The sequence below is a fragment of the Candida theae genome, assembly GCF_024610275.1.
Source record: "Candida theae strain CBS 12239 chromosome Unknown scaffold87, whole genome shotgun sequence".
Lineage (NCBI taxonomy): Eukaryota > Fungi > Ascomycota > Pichiomycetes > Serinales > Debaryomycetaceae > Lodderomyces > Lodderomyces theae.
Genome location: NW_026261465.1, coordinates 1 through 24,424, shown reverse-complemented (window position 1 = coordinate 24,424; position 24,424 = coordinate 1). Strand labels below are relative to the sequence as shown.

Here is a 24,424-nt window from a genome sequence, read left to right as displayed (position 1 = left end):
TTTGGAATAAGTGCTTGAGAAAGCTCAAGTTGAAGAAACAAAACACGATGAAGTGTGATGAGAACTTGAAATCGGTCTTGAAGAAACCAACGATGGAAATTGAAGAAGGAACAGGGTTGAGAAGATGCAAGTCTTGCATCATATTGGACGCTCCAAAGCTCAAGAAAGAGGACGAGCGTCCAAAGACTTACCAAAGAGTCACTCGACCCAAATCTTCTTGAGACACTTNCATCGACATGAAGAGCTTGATGTCAATGAACTCAGTGTGGCAACCGATGGAGATTGTCAAGCGTGAACCAATACCGAAGGAGAAGCACTCGTTTTGGAATAAGTGCTTGAGAAAGCTCAAATTGAAGAAACCAAACACGATGAAGTGCAATGAGAACTTGAAATCTGTTTTGAAGAAACCAACGATGGAAATTGAAGAAGGGACGGGATTGAGAAGATGCAAGTCATGCATCATATTGGACGCTCCAAAGCTCAAGAAAGAGGAGGAGCGTCCAAAGACTTACCAAAGAGTCACTCGGCCTAAATCTTCTTGAGACATAATGGCAATGAAACACAATGGCAAACAAGTAATATAACTGAGTCAGGTTGTGAATCGGTTTTGATGTTGTGATGAGACAACCAATAATGCAAGGAGGGAATTTTTGTCGGGAAAAACTGGGATACCAAATCACACTTACTTTGGTATTAACGCATGCCTTTTTTGAGACTGCGTTCCAGTGGTGCTCGCGATTTTTTCCTCAATGAACACAACACAAAGCCGTGATTGAAGTTTGATCAGTTGTATGATGAAGTGGCACGAGAATGGACTGCTTGGATGTATGTCTGGCCACTTCAGCCATTTGAATAGTTTGTTGTCATGAAAAGTGTCGTTGTTTTGAAGTTGCAAGAGGGGATTTAGTTAACAAACACCGCAGTACCAAATCACACTTTGGTATTAACGCATGCCTTCGTGACTGCGTTCGGTGCAACCTGCTAATTCTCCTCAATGAATTCGGCACAAAGTCAAAAGAAGAAAGTTGCTGTTGGTGGTTTCTTGTTGGGTTTCTCAAGTTGTGAATGTCTGGGTTGAGTATGTGTGTTATGCTATCATTTTGCTGTCAAGTTGTGACAGTGTTGATTTTTTGCATTTGCTGTGTGTTTTTTGTTTATTATACCAGTAACCGTGGAGCCCTTGGTGGTGTAGTTTTTGATCTCTCTGGCGCCCCTCCCCCTTCTTGCTCTTACCACTCTTTACACTATATTGAAGTGGCAATTGAAGCAAATGCTCTTGTGGATTGGTCTTCTTCGATGGCTTTGCAAGAAAACTGACCGAGCTTCACGCTCATCTCCACTTGGGATGGAGTGTCTCCTATCAGGCACGTAATGATAACACTGTTGAAGTATGGGAATTCAAGGAATCTTTAATAGAACTTTTTTTCATGTGTTTAGAAGGTACTTGGATTGAATACAGTAGAAAGACAATAAGTTTAGTTATGGTCATGCTTTATAGAAATGTGGTTATGTGTTGGCATGACAACCACGGACATTCATTACTGAATCTATTTGACGCATAGTAATTCAAGTGATCATTGGCATCCCTCGTGTGTTCAAAAAGTCACGTGTATCCCACACACTCAGAAACTTGAGCGGGGAATATAGTAATGGTGTGGTCATATCAATATGGTCATGCTTTTTCTGAATGTGGTGTGATGTGTTGAAATGAAAGGGAGCTTTGTTGACACTGGACTCATGTGGTTTTTACCCCCCCTTGTGCGAAGCGTACTCAAAAACGTATATAAATAGGGATTCAAGTTCCCACTCAATTTCTCATTTCAGAAATATTCTTAATTAAGAGCTCCAAATTATCTACAAGGCAATGCAGTCCACTGATCCTTGGCTGTAACCTGCTACTGACCGTCTCGACTGANTGGCAAATCTGGCAAAACTGGCATTGGCTCGTCTCGACTGACACTACTCCTGTCTTCCTCAGTCAACGTCTCCTCATCAACATCAACATCGTTCTCACTCGGTTCAAGTGTTGTCAAAACTTCAAACGAGCTCAACAACTCCTGCACCTTTTCAACACCAACAACATTCCTTATTGAGGGCAAGTCTAACAATCTTTGCATAAGCGTCACAAATTCATGTTTGGCATGTCTCTGTCCAAAAACAACATTCAAAACATCAACTTGGTTGAAAGACAACTTGTTCTTGTGCTCGTCACAGAACATGAAACACATCTTGTCAAATCCTTCAACCAGAGTACACTTTTCATGCAATTCAAGTGCGCTCTTGTAAGCCTTCATGTTCTTTCTCAACCTGGACAACATGTCTTTGCTGCTCTGTGCATTCTGCAACGCTTTCTTCATTTTCATCTGCACCCTCAATAATCTCTTCAATGATTTAGTTCTGAGCATCTTGTTGAGTTTCCATCCAAACACACTTGTCTTTCTCTGCACACTCTTCAAAAACAAGCTCAACTGCACTGTCTGCTCATCAAAGAACTCAACCAAATCACTGACTGCTGCCTTCTGAGTATCCTGCTCATCAGACAAATGTCCCAACCTGTCATCGTTACCAACACTCTCCACACTCTCTGGTAAACCAATTTGACGTGATAAGGTAGCTACTTGGGAAGCTGGCACCAACCCAGTAGTTGAATGAACACCACATTCTTGTTTCTCTTTACTTAGTTTCCATTTGAAAACAAGTCCGAGTTTCATTCTGATAGCTTCTCTTTTGGAAGCTGGAATCGAATCAAATCCAACTGGTGAACCCCCGCCGCTCTCGGCAACAACTTCACCGGGGTTCTCAGTTGAGGCACGCTTAAATAAACTTAATGGCTTGTCTAAACGCATGGTAATTCGATTGGTGGTAGGTGAGGAGAAGAAAGGGACATCAAGTAAAAATTTGTGGGTGCAATTTTGCAATTTTTGTGTGAGACACAATTCCCTCGATATTTCTTTTTTTTTGTTTTTTGTTTTTTTGATATTCCAGCAGGGTGAGTATACAGAACACAACATTGATCCATGACAGCTGCAATTTGTGCTTGAATGAGGGTGGCATTTCAGTGTCACTAGGAACAAGCTCCCGCCTCCCTTGATTCCTATCTGCTCTTGTACCAGCTATGGGTATGTTGTTGTGGTAATAGTATTGATTAAGATAACAGTGGTGGTAGCGCGTATCAACACGTGAAGCATGCTNGTAGTATTGTTTAAGATAACAGTGGTGGTAGCGCGTATCAACACGTGAAGCATGCTAGTGCTGCTAGATGATGACTTGGAGCCACTGCAAGCTGGTCCAAGACCAATAGTCTAGTCCTCTATGGTTATGACTATGAACAAGCGGTCAGATTTGTCAATCACAACTCCGTCAGCAATTTTCAACGTTTTGCGAAAGTAGTGTATCGGACATTGGGGCTCTTTGTCATTGTAAATCTCCTTTGCTCGCGCGTTCCGGTGCAGCCCTGGTTATGGGCCAAACAGCTGCACCTTTGCCCGCGTGACATACCTCGCAACCTCGATATGTCCACATTTTAGTTGTTCATTCTGTAGTTTAAAAGTGCGATAATGCTTGACAATGGCTTCCCACTTGATAGGTAAGTTTGGGTGAAGACCACTCTTGAAGTGTGCTTAGCGTGGCTTCATTGTTAAAGTTGAGGTTAAGTGTGTGAGTGGATGTGGGAATGTAAGATTGAGGGGGGGTGGGAGCTTAGATGGGAGTGGCATCCTACCTATTGTTCTCAACGTGGCCACGGTGTGACGCCTAGATAAAACAAGGTGTCTTGAGTTCGAGTATTCTGTCAAAAAGATGCATAATCTGAGGTTAAGGTCAAGCTTGACAGATGGTGATGAGAAGACAAACGATGGCCTTTCAAACTCAACCTGGCAATATTCGTAGTCAAGCTTCTGTCATGAAATGCGATACGTCTAACTCTACTAGAAAATGTGAGGTGGTTTCATTTATAACGAAACAATACCAATCAATTTCAATTGTCCTGCATCCCATCGAGTCTTGCACATATCGATTTCAAATGTGGTTTATTCTGCAATTCAAGAATGTGGAAATTAAGCAATGAGGGTCAGGGCGGGTTAATGTCGCATAAATATTCATTGTCGCATGTTTTGTAAAATTGACAAAAGAAAAGAGTGCAGAAGAGAGAGAGAGAGAGAGAGAAACTGAGACTTCAAACTAGAAACCAAAAGCAGAAATTTCCAATCCTAATTGCAGGGCATTTATTCCAGAGCTAAAAGTAAATACCATCTCAAACTAGAGCAGAACTTGAACAGACTCATACTCACATCTACTCTACCAGAAAGAAGAATTATATCTATGCCATCACCAACCAACGAATGGGCCCAAGCCGAAAAGGAAATTGCCCAGAATGAACAACTTCAGGCAAAGATCACCAATGAGGAATTCAAAATATGGAAAAAGACAGTCCCCTTACTTTACGATTTAATCCATACTTTTGCCTTGGATCACCCTTCTACTATTGTACAGTGGTTGCCCAAGTATCAAAAAACACATGATGGAAATGGCATCGAAGTTCAATTTCTACGAAGTTCAAATACAATCAATGTTTTGGATAACTCGTTAGAGTTGGCATCCATTACTTTGCCTGCCACTTTGGCTGCTAACAGTAGTACTAGTGGTGGTGGTGGTGGTATCGATATTCCACCTGACGGCATTGACACTTCTAATTTCAAAATATTGACAAAGTGGAAACAAAATTCGGTGGCTAATGCTTTGAAATTGTCACCTGATGGGTCGACGGCATTGTCTTTTAACGGCGATGGAATCATCCATGCGTACAATTTATCCAGTGACAAAGTTGTTGACTACAAGTATCACAAGCAACTGGGTTTTGCTTTGGATTGGATCAAGAATGGTGGAAGCGGTGCTGGTGGTGCTGGTGAATCCACTAACGAGAAATTTTTATCTGGTGGGCTTGATTCTCAAATTGCATTGTGGCAACTCGATAAACCATCGACTCCGATACAATTATTCAAATCGCACCATGGAGCAATCAACGACATTTCAACTAGTGATGTAAACATCTTTGGTTCAGTTAGTGATGATTCAACTACACAATTTCACGATTTGAGAGCACCTTCCATTGGTGACACTAACCCAGTTATCAAATTGGAAAACAAGCTTATTCAAAATTGCATTGAATTCCATCCACAAATTAATACACTCTATGCCACTGCTGGGAAAGATAATGTGGTTTCGTTGTACGATATAAGAAATTACAAAGAACCATTTAGAAAGTTGTTTGGGCACAATGCCGCAATTAGACAATTGAAGTGGGATCCTTGGTCACCACTGACTATAATCTCGTGTGGATTAGATTCGCGTATTTTGTTTTGGAATTTGGATAATTTGGAGGAAGATTATACTTATCCCGAAACTAGTTCAAGTGGCGCATCAGCGGCTGAGACTACGAAAAGGAAAACTCAGCAAGCTAGTAAACCTGATCCTTGTTTGCAATATGTACACGGTGGACATGTTGGAAGAATAAATGACTTTTCGGTCCATCCAACAGTTCCTAGTTTGTTTGCCAGTGTGGGTAATGATCGATTATTAGAGATTTGGAAACCGAAAACATTGTCAGTGGAGGAAGAGGAGGAGGAGGAGGAGGAGGAGGAGGAAGAAAAAGAAAAAGAAAAAGAAGAAGGGGATCAGGAACAGGAACAGGAACAGGAACAGGAAGAAGCACAAGAAGAGAGCAAAGAGAAAGAGCACGACAAAGTTGACAAAGAAAAGAGCTCTGAAGCTGAGTCTGAAGTAGACGCTCTGAAGCCATCCAAAGATAAAGAGGTGCCTCTGTCGCAAGATGTCGAAATGACAGATTGATCAAATAGCCTGTGTTTTACTGTATTGTGTTGTATTATTAAAAGAGTGTTTCACACCCATCTATGTACACATATTCTACTGCTTCAAAACATCTCTCAAATTTCCAAACGGCAACACACTGTCAATCCTTTCAACTCCACTGATGAACATTGCCAATCGATCAATTCCGATTCCCCACCCACCAGTTGGTGGTAATCCCAATTTCATCGTCTGAACATAGTTCCAATCAGGTATCAACATTTCATCATCGCCATACTCCCGCTTATTTTCTTGCTGTTGTCTAAATTTGTCAAACTGTTGTTGTGGATCATTCTCTTCCTCATACGCATTGACAAACTCTTTACCATTGATGAATAGTTCAAATCGTGAAGATATGGGGATGTTATTTACCACGGATGATTTCGCCAAGGGCGATAGAATCTCTGGTTGATTGTAGATAAACACTGGTGTGTTTGGGTGTTTTGTGACACTTAATGATTCTAGCAATGTTTCACTTAGGTTATTTAGTAAGCTTGTTGGATTGGCACCTTGCGGGATTGGTAAATTGAGACGATTGTAATATTTTAAAATCCCATCAAAGGATAAGTCATCAAGCGGTTCACCAGTGGTGGATTCCAAAGTTGGTAAAAACTCGTATTTAGGAAAGCTTGCACCATTAGGAATCGTGATACCAAATGTCTTGAAAATCTCCATCAACATATCTTCCGTCAATTGCATCAACTCTTCCAAACTCGTGTAAGCTTGATAAAACTCACACGATGTAAACTCGGGATTATGCGTTTGGTCAATCCCTTCATTACGGAAATTATTACCAATTTCAAACACTTTATCAAACCCCCCAATCACCAATTTCTTCAACCACAATTCTGGTGCCACTCTCAACTGAATTTCCGTGTCTTTGAATTTTGTCTTGAATGGATTCGCATTAGCACCGGTTCCTTCATTGCTCAATATGGGAGTTTGCACCTCCAAGAAATCCCGCTGGATTAAAAATTGTCGAATACACTGGATGATTTTCGATTTGATAATTATGGGTTGTTTGGAGGCAGGGTTGACCAAGTAGTTGAGTACTCTGTTATTGTTGATGATTCCTTTGTCGACCAATTTATTGGGCATTTTAAGCAAACAAGGTGTCAATAGTTCAATTGGCTTATTAGCCTTCAATGTAAGCTCACCAGTTTTTGTTCTTGACGCGTACCCCGTACAGCTGATATAATCACCAGGTTTGAACCAACCATGCATTTGATTGAACTTGTCAATCTCCATTTGCGTGAGTTTGTTTGTAGCCATGATTTGCAATCGGGTATTGTCTTGTTCTAAATCAAAAAAGTACATTCCTTTGCCAGCTTTTCGAACGCCTAGTATTCGTCCTTCAACAATGTAGTCCTCATCGAGTCGATTGTTGGCAAGGGAGCTAAAATCAGTATGATCAAAATGTTTACGAAACGCAGGGACACGCATAACAGATCCATTGCTACTCCTTTCTCGTATAGATGAGATTCGTGGGTAGTATCTGTCGCGTCCTCCCTTTGCAGTAGATGCGATTTCGTGTGCTCTTGAATCGTATGTGAGATCCGATGTGTCTGCACGGGAAATGGAAGTTGTGGAAAATCGCACTTTGAAAGTGTTGATGCATCTGCTTAGTAATTGAGTATGTCGCCGCATGACTAGGGAACAGGAAGTATGAGTCGGATAAGGAGATTATAGTTATAGGTGGAATGTGTTGATGGGATCTGAAAAGTCACCAATGCCGAGGTACTTCTATTTTTTTTTTTTTTCTATTTGCCAACTTTCGCGCAGTATCGGTCTCACGACACGAAAAACTTCCCATCGCAGAGCAATTGATTGAGCAAAAACACCGGCTTGGAAAACAGATACCGCAGAGTCATTTGTCATTCCTGTCATATCAGAGAGATCTAAATCTATAAACTCTCCCTTCCGTCTTCAAACTCTACAACCCAGGTCATGGATTTTGAAACTAGAGAAGACATAGACGGTGTACGATTGTCGTGGTCTTCGGTACCGAAATCGAAATTGCAACATCAACGAAACGTCATACCGTTGGGAGCACTATACACCCCCTTAAATGATAAAAGTGATATCCCAGTACTAGACAGAACAAGCTTAATCACGTGCCGATCATGTCGTTCAATATTGAATCCATATGCCACAGTAAACAAAGGTACTTGGTCATGTCAATTCTGTAACGTAGCTAATCAATTGCCACAGTTGGTTGCAGAAGACGGAATAACGCCACTATTGCCACCGGCATTGGATGGGAACTTGACTACTGTGGAGTATGAAACAGGGAGACAAAGCTCATTACCACCTGTATTTTTCTATGTTGTTGATACTTGCTTTGAAGGTGATGATGTCGAAGCTGAATTTGCCAAATTGAAAGAAAGTTTGGTTTTGTCTTTGAGCTTATTACCGGAGAATGCATTAGTTGGGTTCGTATCTTTTGGCAAACATGTCAAGATTCATGACCTCACTTCCAATGGTGATGTAAGTTACACATTTAATGGAAACAAGACGTACAATCTAGAACAGATTCAGCAGGGTTTGGGATTGCTGGGCAGTGGTATTAGCAATGCCGGTTTACTACATGCTCTGGGTGCACACGGTGGCAACAACGGAAACAATTACGAGCATTTGATTGGGCACGCAGCTAGACGGTTCCTACAACCATTGAGTCTAGCTGAATATGAGTTGACCAATATCATTGAAAATCTTGTCCCAAATTCTTTCCCGCATGGTGAGTATAGTGACCGTCCGTCCAGAGCCACGGGGGCAGCCATAAACGTATCTACATTGCTATTAAAGAGTATATTGGGCGACAATCATTTGACTGGTGGCCATTTGATGGTGTTTGTTGCCGGAGTATGTACAATGGGACCAGGCAAGATTGTTGATACTGCATTGAAAATCCCCATGAGATCCCACCACGATATTTTAAAAGAACAGTCGAGTTTGATCAAAGCACCAACAACTTCTTCAAAAGCCAGGAGTGATACCTCATTATACAAAGAAGCCAAGACATTTTATTCCAAAATTGCGAAACTGTTGGTTACTTTGGGCCTCAGTTGTGACTTGTTCATTGGAAGTTATGATCAAGTTGGATTGTTTGAAATGGATGAGGTTTGCACCAAGACTGGTGGAGTCATTGTCATGACCGATTCGGTCAGTACGGCAATTTTCAAACAGAGTTTTGCTAGATTTTTCAAAAAACAAGAAATCAACAATGAGTGGCTTGATATGGGGTTCAATTCAACGTTGGAAGTCAAAGTTTGTCAGGATTTGAAAATTGAAGGCTTAATTGGAAATGCAAGTGCATTGCCATTTAATAAAACTGTTAGTGCCAATGAGCGAATGATTAGTGAACGCGAAGTTGGAGAAGGCAAGAGCAATAGTTGGAAATTGTGTAGTGTTGATCCAAGATCCACCTACGCCGTTTATTTTGAAAAATTGGACAATCTACACACTAATAACGCTGCTACTTTTATCCAATTCTTGTTCCATTACCAACACCCCAGTGGCGAGATGAGACTTCGAGTGACTACTGTGCCCATCAACATTATCCTCGATTCGGATAGTGCTCAATTGGAAGCTGGTTTTGACCAAGAAGCAGCATTGGTGCTTGTGGCTCGTGACGCCGTGAAAAAGTTGCAAACTGACTTGCACAAGAAATTCATTAGCGGGACAGCTTTGAGTAAACAATTAGATCAGGTGTTGATTGACTTCTGTACTAGATTTGCCGTGTATCAAATTGGTGCTATGGATTCATTTAGACTATCAACTACTTACTCACTATTTCCTCAATTCATGTTCCATTTACGGAGATCGCCATTCATCAATGTTTTCAATAGCTCACCCGATGAGACAAGCTTTGTGCGACATGTATTTATGCATGAAGATTTGGCCAACTCATTACTCATGATCCAACCCACATTATTATCATACGATATCAACACTTGGGGGTCGGCTGCCATTGATGAAGAAACCGGTGAAGAAATTGCCAATGAACCCGAACCAGTGTTGCTTGACTCAGCAAGCTTGGGCAAAACGAAAATCCTACTCCTTGACACATTTTTCCAAATTCTTATTCATCACGGTTCTCAAATTGCCCAATGGAGAAAAGCCGGGTTTCACGAACAAGAAGAGTATGCATATTTCAAGGAGTTTTTAGAAGCACCCAAGAGAGAAGCAATGCTGTTGCTAGTTGATCGTTTCCCATTGCCTCGATTCATCGATTGTGATGAGGGTGGGTCACAGGCACGGTTTTTGATGGCGAAATTGAATCCCAGCACTAGTTATGCCACCAATGTCAATCATTTCTATGGATGGGGTGACCGGTCGGATGTTTTCACTGACGATGTGAATTTGCAACTGTTTATGGATCATATACAGCGTGTTGTGACATCAAAGAAATGAGCCAAAACTACAGCACATATAGATTTTCCAATTTTCTTTTTCTTTTTTTTTAAAAAAGAAACTTCACAATAGACTTTATTTGGACAGCAAACACCAGCAACTTCTAGGAATACTCTTTTCTTTTTGCAACCTTAATTGCGTTTCTCAAAAATGGACTTGGTTTCAGGTTGGAGTTTCTGTCAGATTTCTTAACGGTAGAATCATCACCAATGGGGTCCTCCTCTTCGAAATCAACAAAGTCAACCAGCACACCATCGTTATACAGCGTTTTTTTGATAGGAGTGAATTTTACTTTATCATTGCATGTCAAATGTTCCTTTACTCGCCCAATCAATTCACCATAGTCATCAAAAATCAATTCAGATCCAGTCAATTTATGCCAGTTAGTTTCGAAAATTCGTCCATCGATTAATGTAGAAGCATCAATAATTGAATTGTTTTGTTTGCCAGCTTTGCTGCTCCTTCCTTCCGAGGTACCTGTTACTGTTGTTGCTGTTGATTGATGGGATATGTCTCTAGCTACAACAGCAACACCATGGGATGCATTTGGTGTATTGGACGTATTGTTTGATATCTTGACCAAGGGCGATTCATCGCCTAAACTAGTCATTTGCAAACGTGCAGATGGTTTCAACACATTGTGCTTGAATCGTGGCGTTTTCCTAGTCTTGCTTCTATCAATGGTGAAATCCTCTTCGTCTATCCTTTTCGGTACATTTGGCAAATCCACCGTTATGTAAAATGTCTAGAATACGGCCAAATGTTAGTATAAAGAGTCTTTTGTGTAACAATTGAGTGCTTTCGATCGCAAATGTTTGAAATTATCTATTAAACGGACTCTAAATTGACTCTAAATGGATGGTAAATGGACTGAAAGGGCCCAGTTAACAAAAAAAAAAAAAAAAAAAAAAAAAAAAAAAAACCCTCCCCCAAAACCCNTACGTACCTCATATTCATCCATATTGTCGGTTTCACTGACACCAGTAGCCGCCTCTGTCACAGGAACCTCTCCTTCTAACCCAGTGCTAGATTTCTTGCCATTTCCGCCACGTGGTCCCTCTTCTTGCAGTTGCAGTTGCTGCTGTTTTTCCTTTGCTTCTGCTTCTTTCTTCCTCCTAGCAATATCCTCAGCAGACCCAGCCTCAACACCAGTTGTGAAATCCCAATTCATCTCTTCTCCCTTCGTCAAAAACTCGCAATTACCATTCATGACAAGCTTCCAATCAAAGTCGTTGGCATCATCAGTAATCCGCACATATTTCGAAAGTGAACAAGCACCAGCACGCAACATGGTTTCTTCTCCATCAATGGGACTAGTGACCGATCCCAACTTCAACAAGACACTTCCCAAGGCAATCTTTGTTGCGGCATGGGTCACAATCAAGATGTTTTCAATGTCAGGATACTCTTTTTCGAAAATGGGGATAAACTTGTGCCAAAATTGCGTAGCTCTGGAATAAATTTCTTCACCAGTTTCACCTTCAAGATTAGGCACAACCCCCAATCTATCCCTTGGCCAAACTTCTTCTTTATCCAACACTTGGCTGAAAAATTTTGTCAAGTCACCATAATCAGCTGGCTCAGGCACAATCTTCCTGCCCTTTTTGAACCATTCGCCTACACCCCTATCCAAATGGACTTTCAAATCCAAAGTTTGGGCAATAGGTTGAGCAGTCTCAACACATCTATAAAACGGGGAGGTCATGATGAACTGCGGCTGGTCTTTGGTGGGTAGTGATGACAAGAATGCTGCCAACTCTTTGGCTTGATCAACACCATGAGGTGCCAATGGTGGGTCGCTGGGAACACCTGTGGGGTTAGGTGGATGTGGTGGTGGTAGCCAGTTCATACGGTACCCATGTCTGGCAATATAAATTTCCTTGATTGTCATTGTGAAGGGAAGGGGGACTTAGGGAGTTAATTGGTGGTGAGAGAAGCCTCGCTATTGTCGTTGTTGTTGTTGTTGTTTGGTGCCTTCAAGGAGACCAAATTTTCTTTTTTTTGCCTCTCGCGAGCGCAGTTTTGCTCAAGCAAAATATTTCTCCCACGAGCCTTCCACAGAAATATCTTCTACATGACTGCTACAATAAATGAAATTTCCCATAACAAGGTGTTTCTTTTCTTATTTAGTATACGGATAGTATGTCTTTATCGTTGTTGCCCACTCTCAGACCAACATTTCTAATGGATTTTCAACGATTCTCTTCAACTCTTTAATCCATTCACCTCCAAGAGCTCCATCGACAACTCTGTGGTCAAAAGTACCAGTGATGGTCAAGACATCATCAAAGATGAAGCCTTGTTCATTTACGTCGCTAGGCACAGCCTTCTTTTCAGTTGTTCCAATGGCAACGATGGCAGATTGTGGTGGGTTAATGATTGAAGTGAAAGCAGTGACAGCATGGTTCATACCCAAGTTTGAAATACAAATGGTACCTCCTTGGTATTCTTCTGGGTTCAATTTACCAATCTTGGCTCTTTTACCCAAATCCTTTACCTCATTTGAGATGGCAGACAATCTCTTGTTGTGAGCATCCTTAACGATTGGAGTAATTAAACCAGTTGGAGTAGCAACAGCAACTGACACATCAACATTCTTGTATTGTCTAATAACGCCTTGATCACCCAACCAAGCGGAATTGACTTGTGGCACTCTAACTGAAGCAACAGCGATAGCTTTGATTAAAAGATCATTCACTGATAACTTGTATCTATCTTGGGCAGAGGCATTTAATGATGCACGCAACTTCAACAACTTTGAAACTGAAATCTGCGATTGAATGATATAAGTTGGTGATTGTTGAGTGGATTGCAATAATCTGGTGGCAATGGTCTTTCTCATGCTGGTTAATGGGATATCTTCATAAGTGGTGCCAGATGGAGCAACAGTGGTGGTAGCTGAGGCGCCAGCAGCGGCTTGTGCTGGCTCAAGTCCTTTGAGATCTTCAGCAACAATTCTTCCATGTGGACCAGTACCTTTAACCAGTTTCAAAGAAATACCCTTTTCTAAAGCAATAGTTTTGGCCAATGGAGATGCAAAGATTCTTCCTGGTGGTTTACCAGAGGCGGATGAAGATGAAGATGGCTTGGATTCGGTCTTTTTTGGTTGCTCCTCCTTCTTGTCTTGTTCTTCTTCTTTTGGTTTTGACTCCTCTTCCTTTTCAGGTGCTGGTTGCTTTGGTGCTTCACCGGCGTCAGCAGCAGTGAAGTTTTCAAATGCATCAACTTCACCAGCATCTTCGACATAAACAGCAATTGGTTCTCCAACTGGGACATCCTTAGATCCGGCATCTTTCAAAATCTTGGCCAAATAACCTTCCTCTTGGAATTCGAAATCCATCGATGCTTTATCAGTTTCGATTTCGGCAATTGGTTCACCCGGAGTCAACTCATCACCAACTTTCTTGGTCCATTCCAAAATGCCACCAGATGTCATGGTTGGAGACAACGCTGGCATGTGGATAACTGTGTGTGGTGGAAATTTGCCTGATGAGTAAAGTCTAGCTAAAGTTAAGAATGATGTAGTTTTGAGTGAGACTGGTGTTGTAACGGCAGCAGTACGCAAGGCCATTGCCGACCTAGACACAGCAAGTAAAGCAGCAGACATTGGGAGTGATGGAAGGTCTAATTGATAGGAATAGGTACGTGTTATAAGATTACTGCTCCGTGAAAAGAGATGAAAAGTTGAGACTGAGAGTTGATGATGATGATGATTTTTTTTTTTGGGTTGTTCTCTCTCTCACACTTCCCGGTTGTTTGTGGTCTTTCTGTGTTACTCAAAACTTGTCTCTCTCTCTCTCTCTCTCTCTCACTCATTTACATTTGCTTTCTACCTCTCTGTCTCTCTCTCTATTGGTCTTGTCAACCAATACATCTCCATCGCAGACTTGGATCTGAACAGAAGTAGCCACATTTAGAGAAAGAGCAATTGGAACAAGCATGTGCTCTGTGCATGAGTATATCTCTCCGGTATTAAAAGTCCGATGAAGTGTTTTAAGTTGCGCATCAATGTTCTCCGAAGAAAAAAAAAATACAGACAAGCTCAACATATGCGGAAGTATATCTCCGTCGATACCAATATTCTCTCCAAGATATATCTAGACATTTTACTGAACTCTATACCTACACAATCAAACAGACAAAGAAGGTAAAATCTATTCATCTACTAAGCACGTCCCAAATCAAAGCAAGTTCACGTCATCACTATTAAACAATCTCTTGTTTATCCTTCCAGCACCACTAGCTTTATTACCAACAAACATCTCCGAGACATCCTTCTTGTACCCCTTTTCCTTGACACAATCGTCCAGGTAAATTACCTCAACAGCGCCATGTCTAACCAATGCATCCTTTGCCGTCTGCCATGAAAATCGTATAAACCCAAAACACCATCCAAACACAGGGTCAACATTGTGATTCAACCAGTAGCTGGTGTTTGGATCGCTAGGATACCCCGACCCCAATTTGTGGTTCTGCAACAAGGGCAAATTAGCATTGTAATGGCGGATATTCAAATCTCTAGTCACTTTGGCAACTACTGATGCGGTTGACACAATGGGGTATATGCTATCGGCCTTTTTGGCAACCGTGATATCAACTGCAGGAAAATGTTTCTTCAATTTGGCTTGATATGAGATCGGTGGACCCACTGTATCAACGTATATTTCAGTCACGTTAACTCCCTGAGCAATAATCAGTTTGATCAAGTTGATGGTGGCATCATGTGCTTGTTCATTCAAATTGTATGCCCCTATTCCATGTACTGAACGTAACATCCCCAGAGATATGTCCTTTGCCGTCATGGTTGTAGTAGCCCATCCAATATGTTTGTTCAACTCGTGCAGGTCAACATCCTCAATCATTCGAAATAACAGCTGTCGTTTATCGTCAGTCAACTGTTTCGAGTCAGCAAATCCATACGTCTTTTGTAGTTTGTTTGAAAACTCCTTCAAGGAGTAGGCGAGACCGTACACCATTGGACCTAAAACTGGGCCTCTACCTGCTTCGTCAATACCTATGACCACTGGTTTTGTCGGTGATTGAGCTATTTCTAGAGGAATTTCGGAAATGTAGGTTGATGATTTGAAGTCTTTAAAATCAGATATACTAGTGATTGACGGTGGTGTCCATGATGTAGGTGTGTCTAGTTTAGCTTTCTTAGAGGCAGGTGGGGTTGTATTGTCCTCATTCACTAAAACAGTCTCATCCTCGACAGTAGCTGAGCTAAGCTTTTCTCCATCTGCTTGTGCTGTTGTCTGATCTTGTTCAACTTCAGCTAACTCACGTTTCAAGCTTGAAGCTATTGCTCCTGTAGTTGAAGTAGGTTGTATAGCCGCGAGTGACATGTAAAAAGACTAGTTTTTGCCTTGGTTAGTTAATAGAGTGGTAGTGGTTCTCTATCAACTGTAAATGCTGAAGACGAGAGAGACATGCAAAACCGTATGTAAACAAATCGCGTCTCTCTCTCTCTCTTTTCACCAAAACCTTTTCTTTGCACGTGATAGCCATACACAACAGAGTCTTATGAGTCTTAATCTAAGTATCAAGAACCAACACGCGTCTGGCTCTCCTCCGAGCATTCCAGAGCAAGTACAGTATTAGTTTGCTTTGAAAGTGGCTTGCATGTTGAAGAACGGGAAAAGATCTCATCATCTTCCCCTTTGAAGAGACTTCGACTACTAAAATTGCAGTCCAGTTCTCAAACACAGAAGAAAATCTCTTCTTCTTCTACTTCTCTCTCTCTCTCTCTCTCTCTCTCTTTTAAATTGGTCCTGTGTACCTTACTACTCATAACTTGGCCCTAGTATACCCCGCCCAGAAGTGTTCTTCCCAGAGAAGATTTTAAAGTCGCGCGGGAACATCCGGAGGAACATCTGAATATCATCTGTGTAGTTAGTAATCATCTCATCTACTCACAACAACATCAAAGTCCGTTCACCACTAGTTCACCCACACACACACACACATACCAGCAACCCACATATCTCACAACCCCCCTTCGCTGCCGAAACTTACTCAGTAAACTTGCAGAAAAAATGGTGTTCAAGTTCACAATCGACACTATACTTGACCCATACATCCCCCGCAACCAAGCTCCTAAACTACCCCGTGTCATATCCCACTTCCTAGGCTACCGCAGACATACACACAAGCCCGCCCCAGACTACTTCATATGGCTCGAGATTCTCATTGCCACGTTCTCGGGTCTCTCGCTCATAATGGGCATTTTCATGCACCACAATGTATTCACTGATCATCATCACGCACCCATAATCTTGGCGTCGTATGGAGCCACTGCAATCTTGTGTTTCAATGCGTCGCAGGTCCCACTTGCTCAACCGCGCAACATCTTGTTGGGACATTTCATAAGTTCAACTATTGGAATGAGTATTCAGAAATTGTTTAGTTTGAGTCATGGTGGCAGGCTGAATTATTGGGCTAGTGGTGCATTGAGCGTCGCTGTGAGTTCGGTGGTCATGGCAATTACAAATACGATCCATCCGCCAGCTGGGGCTAGTGCGTTGTTGCCGAGTATCGATGAGCAAGTGAGACTGATGAGTTGGTGGTTCTTGCCGGTGCAATTGGTGAGTTCGGTGTTAATTATTGCCGTGGCTTTGATTACTGGGAATGTGGTTCGGATGTATCCGGTGTACTGGTGGAGTCCGGGTGCTGGGAAAATTGTACAACAGAAAACAGTGCCAGTTGAAAAAGGGGAGAAGGAGAAAAAGGAGGTTGAGGGGGTGAAAAAAGATGACGAGCTGTATGTTGCGCCATTTGTCGGGAGTGGGAATGAGAATGGGAATGGGAATGAGAATGAGAATGAGAATGAGAGTGGTCAAGGTAGAGGTGGTCCTGCATTATCAAAGACACAGCTGCGGTTCACATTGACTGGGGAAGGAATAGATGAAGTGGCCAATGCCAAACAAATTACAATCTCAGTTACATCAATAGTAGTTCCGGAAAATATCGAATTGGATGAAGTTGAAGTTGATGTGCTCAAATCACTACAACAGAAAATAATGAACCTTGGAGAAGAATCCACTTCGTCAACCTCATCCAAAACCAAAATGCAAAAAGTAGAGAACATTGTCTGAAGTTGAGTATCTTTTGGACAATTCGTTCCCAAACACCCGTTTTATTAATATTGTAGATAGATTATATACAAGTTCAAATTCATAAACACTTTTTAATCTCGTCAGCTCAATCATTTTAAAAATGCGATTTTTGTTCAATTTCCTCAACAGGTACAACACCACCCTTGAAATGTCCATCTTCCAACTTATCAAAAATGGCATTGGCAACCTGAGTAGTGCTCACCACGGGCCGAACCACCCCACTCAAGAACTGTTCACCCAACACGGCATTTTTCAAACTGACACCCAACTTTAATCCTTTTACCAACACATCCCTATTGGAAAAGTGTTGTTCGTTTGTGTCGCCTGTTTTTTCTTCGTACATTATGCCCGGCCTCATCAATATGCTTCTCAAGTGCGGTTTATTGCTCAATTCAAACTCTGCTTCTCGCTTGGTGATGATGTAGCGTTGTGGAACAATTGGTGGGTTTTGATCAGCTGATATGTAGACATAATTTCCAACAATAGCACCAGTTGGACTGTCTGCGCTGTTGCTATTCTTATTCTTCTTCTTCTTCTTCTTCTCTTCCTCCTCTTTCAATGCATCCAATCTGGCTTCAATGTACTCATCAGCAATCAAAACTGCAGAATCACGCTGCACAGCCTCATAACTCAGATTCACCTTATCCTTCTGCATAGGATTCACTCCACTACCCAAAACTCGATTAGCCAATTTTTGCACATCCTGCAACACGCCAAAGTTTGAGTTCATCAGTTTCTTATACAGGGCATCTTCAAACAAGAGTCCAATTGAATGGACAATCGTGTCAAATTGGCCCAATTTGTGTGGTGGTATCGATTCGCGTGGGTTGAATATGTCGCACTTCTGCCATGATACTTGACTGATCCAGGTGGCAGGTGGAGATTGGTGGTGTGGAGATTGTGGGGGTTGGCCTGATCGGGAGTATGACGTTATATTGTATCCTCTGTTGATCCCTACTTCACATATCTTGCGGCCAAGGAAGCCATTGCCTCCAAATACAGCAATCGATTTCGTCATGAATGCTGGGGAGAGGGTGAGTGCGTGGTCTGTGTGGAGGGGTGATATCGGGTGAAAGAGAGTCAGGGTCTTTTTTTTTTTTTTTCTTCGCCATTTTTTTAGGGTTGCGGTGAATCAATCAGTATATTACACGCTACCAGTATTATTCCACCAGGCATTAAACACTACAAGTTTATTCTTAGTTGCAACGTTTACATTAGTTTATTACATATCTATATGTGTATCGCACACCTCTCTAGTGATCAAACTTTTTCCTAAACAAAATTGACTCTTCATCCTCAACATCTTCCATAGAAGGTGAATGAAGTTTGCGTAATGGTTTATCCGTAGACCCATTGATTATCTTTTGTACTGGAGTATTGACTGGTTTTTCCTTATTGGAGTTGCTTTTGACTGGTTTGGGCTTTGATACTTTAACTTGTTCTTTTCCCGCTGGCTCCTGTTTTTGTGATGAAGGTGCTTCTTGCTTCGTGGAAGCAGAGGTCGTGGTAGAGGCTGGAGTTGAGGTTGGAGTTGAGGTTGAAGTTGAGGTTGAGGTTTTGTCCTTCTCCACGTCATCTTGTGTCTTATGCGATCCATTAGACGAGTTTGATGATAATGCAGATGGCAACTGTGATGTTAAAACTGGACCCAAATTGAAACCAAAGAATTGGTTGAGTAAATCCTGTTGATGTTTCAAGTAGTCTTGGTATTCATTGGAGTCTTGCTGATACTTGTTTTCTTCCTGGAGAATCTCCGGTTTCAATTCCTCTTCCTTGTCAACGACATTGGTATCATTTTTATGTTGATTTTCCAACTCTTCTTGTAATTTAGCTAATTTTTCCAACTCCAATTGTGCTTGTATGATCTTTTGACGTTCTTGTTCTTGTTTCAATGCAAATTCCTTTCTGGCTTTCTCAAGCTCTGCTTTTCTTTTGGCTTCTGCCTCTGCCTCTGCTTTTCTTTTGGCTTCTGCCTCCGCCTCTGCTTTTCTTTTGGCTTCTGCCTCTGCCTCTGCTTTTCTTTTGGCTTCTGCCTCTGCCTCTGCCTTTGCTTTTCTCTTAGCCTCTGCCTCTTCTTGGGCCTTTCTTTCCTCTTCCTCTGCTTTCTTCTTCTTCTTTTCAATTACAGCATCAATGGCATCCTGTGCCAACTGTCTCTGCTTCTCGAAAGCTTTCTGTTTCTCCTCTTCTTCATTCTCCTGCTGTTGTTTCTTCACGCCACCACTTTCTTTGTTTCCTTCCTTCTTCTCCTTGTTTGTTTTCTTTGCATCCTTCTTTTGTTTCTTCTTTTCAATCAATGCGTCAATTGCTTCCTGGACCAATCTTTCATGTTCATCAAGTGAAGAGTCATCCGAATCTCCCAGTTCATAATCATCATACTCATCATGATCATAGTCATCCGCATGTTGTGCTCCTTCTTGATGATCCTCTTTCTCCTCCTCGTCGTCCTCTTGTTCTTCTTCAAGTACAGGCTCATGTTCCAAATACAATTGTTTTTGACGTTCATCGAAACCATCCAAACTATGGCCACCAAATAAACAATTGATGACATCGTTCAAATTCGAATGGATATAATGCAATTTTTTGGGGATGCTTAAACTCAAGATATTATCCTGTTTGTACCATCTCCAATTAATATTCTCCAAATCAATGTAGTTCACGTTAAAATTGAAATCAATCTTGAAATCATCTTGTTGTGAAGAAATGATCAATTTAATCAAAGGTGGTTGTAATTTGATGGCTCTGACCTCGTAATTGTTGAAATTGCCATATGGTTTATAGATCTGGATCACATATTCATCCTCAGTTTCTAATTTCTGCACAACTCTGGGTCTTGAGTTCCTTGGTGGTTGCCTTTGTTGTCTGGTGCGTTGATGGTGTTGTTGTTGAGCTGGGGCGTAGTAGTTTGAAGGGTAACCTTGCACTGACCGAGATTTTGGCGATTGTTTCTGTGGTGGTGGGGGTGATGATCTAAATTGTTGTTGATGCAACAAAGATAACAATGAATCTAAATCAACTGGATTAGCAGCGTAAGGTTGAGCAGTGTAGTAGTAAGACATGGTTTTCTTGTGAAGACAAGTAAAAGATTAATGGCGAGTATTGTTTGTTAGTGATTAAAAAGAAAAGTGGAATGTTAAATAAGAGTTTTTTTTACCTTCCTTATTTATATATAGAGTTCATACTTGCTGTGGAGTTAAACGGAATGTTATCGAATGTTGCAGAAACAGAAGCTTTGCTTTTGTTCTTTTTTTTTTGCAGTCATTCGAGTTACACAAAAAAACTTGACGTTTATTTGTTCGAGATTGTTCTAGAAATATTTTTTGAGTGTGTCAAAAAGTTAATGTCGTAAATATGCATATTACAACACTCTTTATCACGTGGTACATTTACAGTACGATTTTCTTTTTGAGACAATGTCTACTGAACAAGAAACGAAGCTTCAAAGTTGCTGTCCCCTGATAGGTTTCTTTAGTTTAGTATAGCTCTGTTTTTGTAGTTTTATTTATTAGAGTCGTTGCTGCAAGTTTATAGCTCATATCATGAAAAAAAAAAAAGAAGGAATATTTGAAACTGAGTTTTGCAACAAACTTGATACAAAAAAATTGACGTCTTATAAAGGCAAGGTCTCCCTTTCTACAAAAACCGACAAGGGAGGTCGATATTCAAGGAAGGTACTGTATGAAGAGATCTAAATCTAGGTTTGAAAGAGCCTCTTCTTCTACGCACACTGTTCTGTCTTAACTTGTGGCATCACGTGCTGTCTTCTTCTTTCGACAATCAATTGAGTTATGAAGCTCAGTAGTGTAGGAATGCTATCATATTCTTCATAATTACTACTCTGTATTCTGTTATGCTTGTCCTTTTTAATTGGTTGATTGATGTTAAAGTAAATAAAACGCGTCAAAACAAACAAACACAAAAGCAGAAAATCAAAAACAGAAAAAATCAAAATTTCAAATCTCGTGTCAGATCGATACATATACTTACATACAAACAGATAAAATATAATAGAGTAGAGTAGAATAGAATAGAGTAGAATAGAGTAGAATAGAGTAGAATAGAGTAGAATAGAGTAGAATAGAGTAGTTAATACAACTCCGACATAATAGTTATATACACCATGATATGTCTGTATGTAATGTGTATTACAAAGCACACACATACAACCTCTATGTATATATATACATGTGCAGTTGTTTTGATGCACTATAGTTGCCCCACATAAAATAGCTAGGTTTGGATCATACACACTGGCAATTACTAAGCCAGTTAGACTTTATCTTCATCATATGCCGAATATATTAGAAGTCAATGAGAGACTTAGCTTCCATACATCTATGTGATGTATGTCGTAAGATTGTATAATGCAATCTTACCTCACACATACAGAAGTAAGACGGACCAAAAGTGTTCATTAAACACAAAAACTAAAACAGACGAGACGAAAAATAAAAATAAAAATAAAAACAAAATAAAACAGAGAGAGAAAGAGAGAGAGAGAGACAGAGAGAGAGAGAAAGACACACAATTACACATACACACATACATACACATAATCAATAGATTACAAATTATCTACTGAAACAAAATACCAAGACTGTTTGANCATCAACAACCTCATTCTATAACAACACATCTACTACCCTCTAACTACCCCACCAGACCACCACTTCTCCTATTTACACTTAAGTTTTAGTGAATTGTTAACTCATTTTTATTTCAAACCCATTCCATCGATCACACAGCACACAGCACACAGCACACAGCACACAGCACACCCCTTCAACATATTCAACTAAACATATCACACTCGAGGCATAACTTCATCCGGGCCTCATTACAAAGTAAACTAGAAAAAACAAAATCACATACTACAGATTAGATCTTAGACATAGATACCTGCCACTAGACCCAGATCTCAGATCCCCATTAGATTTCACGCATACAAGGCAGTTTTAACAATACCTAATATGACAACTTCAATAAGTAATGAGAAGTACAACCACAGCAAACTCAACTCTGGTAACAACAGAACCCATGAGTCAAAACTACATCAATACAAGACCAAATTGAGAGGCTTGTTATTGGTCACTATATTACTAGCATTGGGCTACTTTTATTTTACACCACTATCCTTATCATCGATATCCTGGCCATCTTCCTCATGCCTACAATCCTTCTTACCCTACCGTCATAATAGCAGCGGCATCAACAGTACCAACATAAATTTAACTATGTCTGCTCACGCTTGTGCTTCAGGATCAACAACACCACTTGTCACTGCTACTACAATCACAACCACTTCTATTTCAGAAGACAACAACAACAATCTTGAACAAACTTTGGATTCCCATAGTATACACGGAAAAAAGGGCAAAAAAAGTAAAAAAGCTAAACACGGGAAGCAACAGGAGAGACAAGAAAAGAGAGCTGAGAACAATTCAACTAGTGATGGATTTGGCGGTAGTAGCGATAATGGGTTTAGCACTTCGTTTGGATTTAGCCAATCTTCATCAACTTCATCCCTGTTTCCATTTTCAACAAGCTTGTCATCATCGTCGTTTTCGTCATCCAGCTCACCATCTTTCTCATCATCGTCTTCAACCACTTCATTTGGCTCATCATCATCATCATCTCCGTCCTTTAGTAGTAGCTCATCGTTTGGAACACTGAGTGACAGCTCCAGCTCCAGCTCCTCGTCGTTTTCATCAAGCAGCTCATCACCCTCGTCATCATCCGCGTTTGCTTCTGAAACCGGTGAATCCTCATCCAGCTCGTCGTCATCAACAGAAGCACCGGAAACCACATCAGAGACAGAATCCAGCTCGTCGTCGTCGTCGTCGTCGTCATCCTCCTCATCATCATCTGAAACAGACGACACTGCCTCCTCATCCTCGCGTCATGTAACAACGTTGAGTTCAGTCGAAAATGGTAAAACAGTAGTTGTAACTCAAACATCATTAGTTTCTTCACAAGCCACCGAAACTGGCAATGCCGACAGCAGCAACAACAACAAGAACTCCAACGGTGGTGGCGGATTATCCCAAACCAACAAGATTGTCGTTGGTGTAGTTGTGGGAGTAGGTGGAGCCATTGCGATTGCACTTCTTGGACTTTTGTTTTACCTCAAGAGAAGAAACAATCGTGATCCAGAAGCAGGATGGACTTTTTGGAGAAAGAATGAAAAATTGGGCAGTGATGAGTTTTTCAATGGTGAGTTGGGTGTTAGAGATAGGAATATTAATCAAGGCTCAAACTTTTAGAGAGAAAGTAAGGGGGTGAAGGGGATACAGGCCGTTTCCATTTGTGAGTAGGGAGGTATCTTTATATGAACCTTTTCTTTTGAATAGAGTATAGTAGTTACAATTATGATGGATAATTACAACGATTAGATACAAGTGGTTCGTAGTGGCCAAAGTTGCATAGACCAACTAAATTGATCAATTTTACCTCCTTCCTGTCTGAAGCCTTTTAGCAAAGCGGAGCTTGCGACAACACTGCGTTTTGAAACTTGGCAAACATCAGCCACCTCCAGATGCACAGCAGGGTATACTATCAAATCACTGCACTTTCTTCAAGGAATTGGGATCGTAGTAATGTTGTGGACGATGTCGAAAGTTAACTAAAGATCAGAAAAATATATTTTTCAGATACTGAAAAAGATCACCGTTTATTCATTCAAAACTAGTATCAGTACTCGACAAAAGAGTATTAAAAACCAAATCCTTTTCAATTCACCAATTGATATATCAATTTCATGCACATAAATCATTTTTATAGTTTTCTAGAGAATAATCACTTATCATATTACAATTTTAATACATACATCTACATTTAGATTATTGATACCAATCAAATTTAAGGAATACACACATAGCTGATCATTTAGACAATCTCAGTATTAAAATTCCCAAAATAAGCCATACTACTGTATATCGTCATACTTTGGCAAATATACGAAAGTTAACTATAAATCAATGATGCAGTAATAGACTTTGATAGACTGTGGCCTCTGACTTCCTAATCCATTT

General features: G+C 40.8%; 12 protein-coding genes across 12 annotated transcripts; 5 read left to right on the top strand and 7 right to left on the bottom strand. All coding sequences in view use genetic code 12, as the record gives it.

Moving 5' to 3' along the window:
• Positions 1-236: 236 nt before the first annotated feature.
• KGF57_004168 (uncharacterized protein) lies at positions 237-542 on the top strand (the record flags this gene model as incomplete). Its single annotated transcript, XM_051753649.1, has 1 exon — positions 237-542. One exon carries the CDS (start codon positions 237-239, stop codon positions 540-542), a length of 306 nt encoding a protein of 101 aa, XP_051607365.1.
• Positions 543-1,895: 1,353 nt separating this feature from the next.
• KGF57_004167 (uncharacterized protein) lies at positions 1,896-2,846 on the bottom strand (the record flags this gene model as incomplete). Its single annotated transcript, XM_051753647.1, has 1 exon — positions 1,896-2,846. The coding sequence occupies one exon, from the start codon at positions 2,844-2,846 to the stop codon at positions 1,896-1,898; it is 951 nt and encodes a 316-aa protein (XP_051607364.1).
• A 1,474-nt stretch (positions 2,847-4,320) lies between these two features.
• On the top strand, positions 4,321-5,847 carry UME1 (Ume1p; the record flags this gene model as incomplete). The annotated part of the gene is made up of 1 exon (XM_051753646.1): positions 4,321-5,847. One exon carries the CDS (start codon positions 4,321-4,323, stop codon positions 5,845-5,847), a length of 1,527 nt encoding a protein of 508 aa, XP_051607363.1.
• A 75-nt stretch (positions 5,848-5,922) lies between these two features.
• On the bottom strand, positions 5,923-7,512 carry MSK1 (lysine--tRNA ligase; the record flags this gene model as incomplete). The annotated part of the gene is made up of 1 exon (XM_051753645.1): positions 5,923-7,512. One exon carries the CDS (start codon positions 7,510-7,512, stop codon positions 5,923-5,925), a length of 1,590 nt encoding a protein of 529 aa, XP_051607362.1.
• A 300-nt stretch (positions 7,513-7,812) lies between these two features.
• KGF57_004164 (uncharacterized protein) lies at positions 7,813-10,278 on the top strand (the record flags this gene model as incomplete). The annotated part of the gene is made up of 1 exon (XM_051753644.1): positions 7,813-10,278. One exon carries the CDS (start codon positions 7,813-7,815, stop codon positions 10,276-10,278), a length of 2,466 nt encoding a protein of 821 aa, XP_051607361.1.
• A 103-nt stretch (positions 10,279-10,381) lies between these two features.
• Positions 10,382-12,169, bottom strand: KGF57_004163 (transcription factor TFIIIC subunit; the record flags this gene model as incomplete). Its single annotated transcript, XM_051753643.1, has 2 exons — positions 10,382-11,023; positions 11,225-12,169. The coding sequence occupies 2 exons, from the start codon at positions 12,167-12,169 to the stop codon at positions 10,382-10,384; spliced, it is 1,587 nt and encodes a 528-aa protein (XP_051607360.1).
• Positions 12,170-12,445: 276 nt separating this feature from the next.
• LAT1 (dihydrolipoyllysine-residue acetyltransferase) lies at positions 12,446-13,885 on the bottom strand (the record flags this gene model as incomplete). Its single annotated transcript, XM_051753642.1, has 1 exon — positions 12,446-13,885. One exon carries the CDS (start codon positions 13,883-13,885, stop codon positions 12,446-12,448), a length of 1,440 nt encoding a protein of 479 aa, XP_051607359.1.
• Positions 13,886-14,459: 574 nt separating this feature from the next.
• Positions 14,460-15,623, bottom strand: RNH35 (ribonuclease H2 catalytic subunit; the record flags this gene model as incomplete). Its single annotated transcript, XM_051753641.1, has 1 exon — positions 14,460-15,623. The coding sequence occupies one exon, from the start codon at positions 15,621-15,623 to the stop codon at positions 14,460-14,462; it is 1,164 nt and encodes a 387-aa protein (XP_051607358.1).
• An 885-nt stretch (positions 15,624-16,508) lies between these two features.
• Positions 16,509-17,372, top strand: KGF57_004160 (uncharacterized protein; the record flags this gene model as incomplete). Its single annotated transcript, XM_051753640.1, has 1 exon — positions 16,509-17,372. The coding sequence occupies one exon, from the start codon at positions 16,509-16,511 to the stop codon at positions 17,370-17,372; it is 864 nt and encodes a 287-aa protein (XP_051607357.1).
• Positions 17,373-17,487: 115 nt separating this feature from the next.
• Positions 17,488-18,411, bottom strand: KGF57_004159 (ubiquinone biosynthesis protein; the record flags this gene model as incomplete). The annotated part of the gene is made up of 1 exon (XM_051753639.1): positions 17,488-18,411. The coding sequence occupies one exon, from the start codon at positions 18,409-18,411 to the stop codon at positions 17,488-17,490; it is 924 nt and encodes a 307-aa protein (XP_051607356.1).
• Positions 18,412-18,646: 235 nt separating this feature from the next.
• On the bottom strand, positions 18,647-20,452 carry KGF57_004158 (uncharacterized protein; the record flags this gene model as incomplete). The annotated part of the gene is made up of 1 exon (XM_051753638.1): positions 18,647-20,452. One exon carries the CDS (start codon positions 20,450-20,452, stop codon positions 18,647-18,649), a length of 1,806 nt encoding a protein of 601 aa, XP_051607355.1.
• Positions 20,453-21,704: 1,252 nt separating this feature from the next.
• Positions 21,705-23,656, top strand: DFI1 (Dfi1p; the record flags this gene model as incomplete). The annotated part of the gene is made up of 2 exons (XM_051753636.1): positions 21,705-21,737; positions 22,289-23,656. The coding sequence occupies 2 exons, from the start codon at positions 21,705-21,707 to the stop codon at positions 23,654-23,656; spliced, it is 1,401 nt and encodes a 466-aa protein (XP_051607354.1).
• Positions 23,657-24,424: the final 768 nt, after the last annotated feature.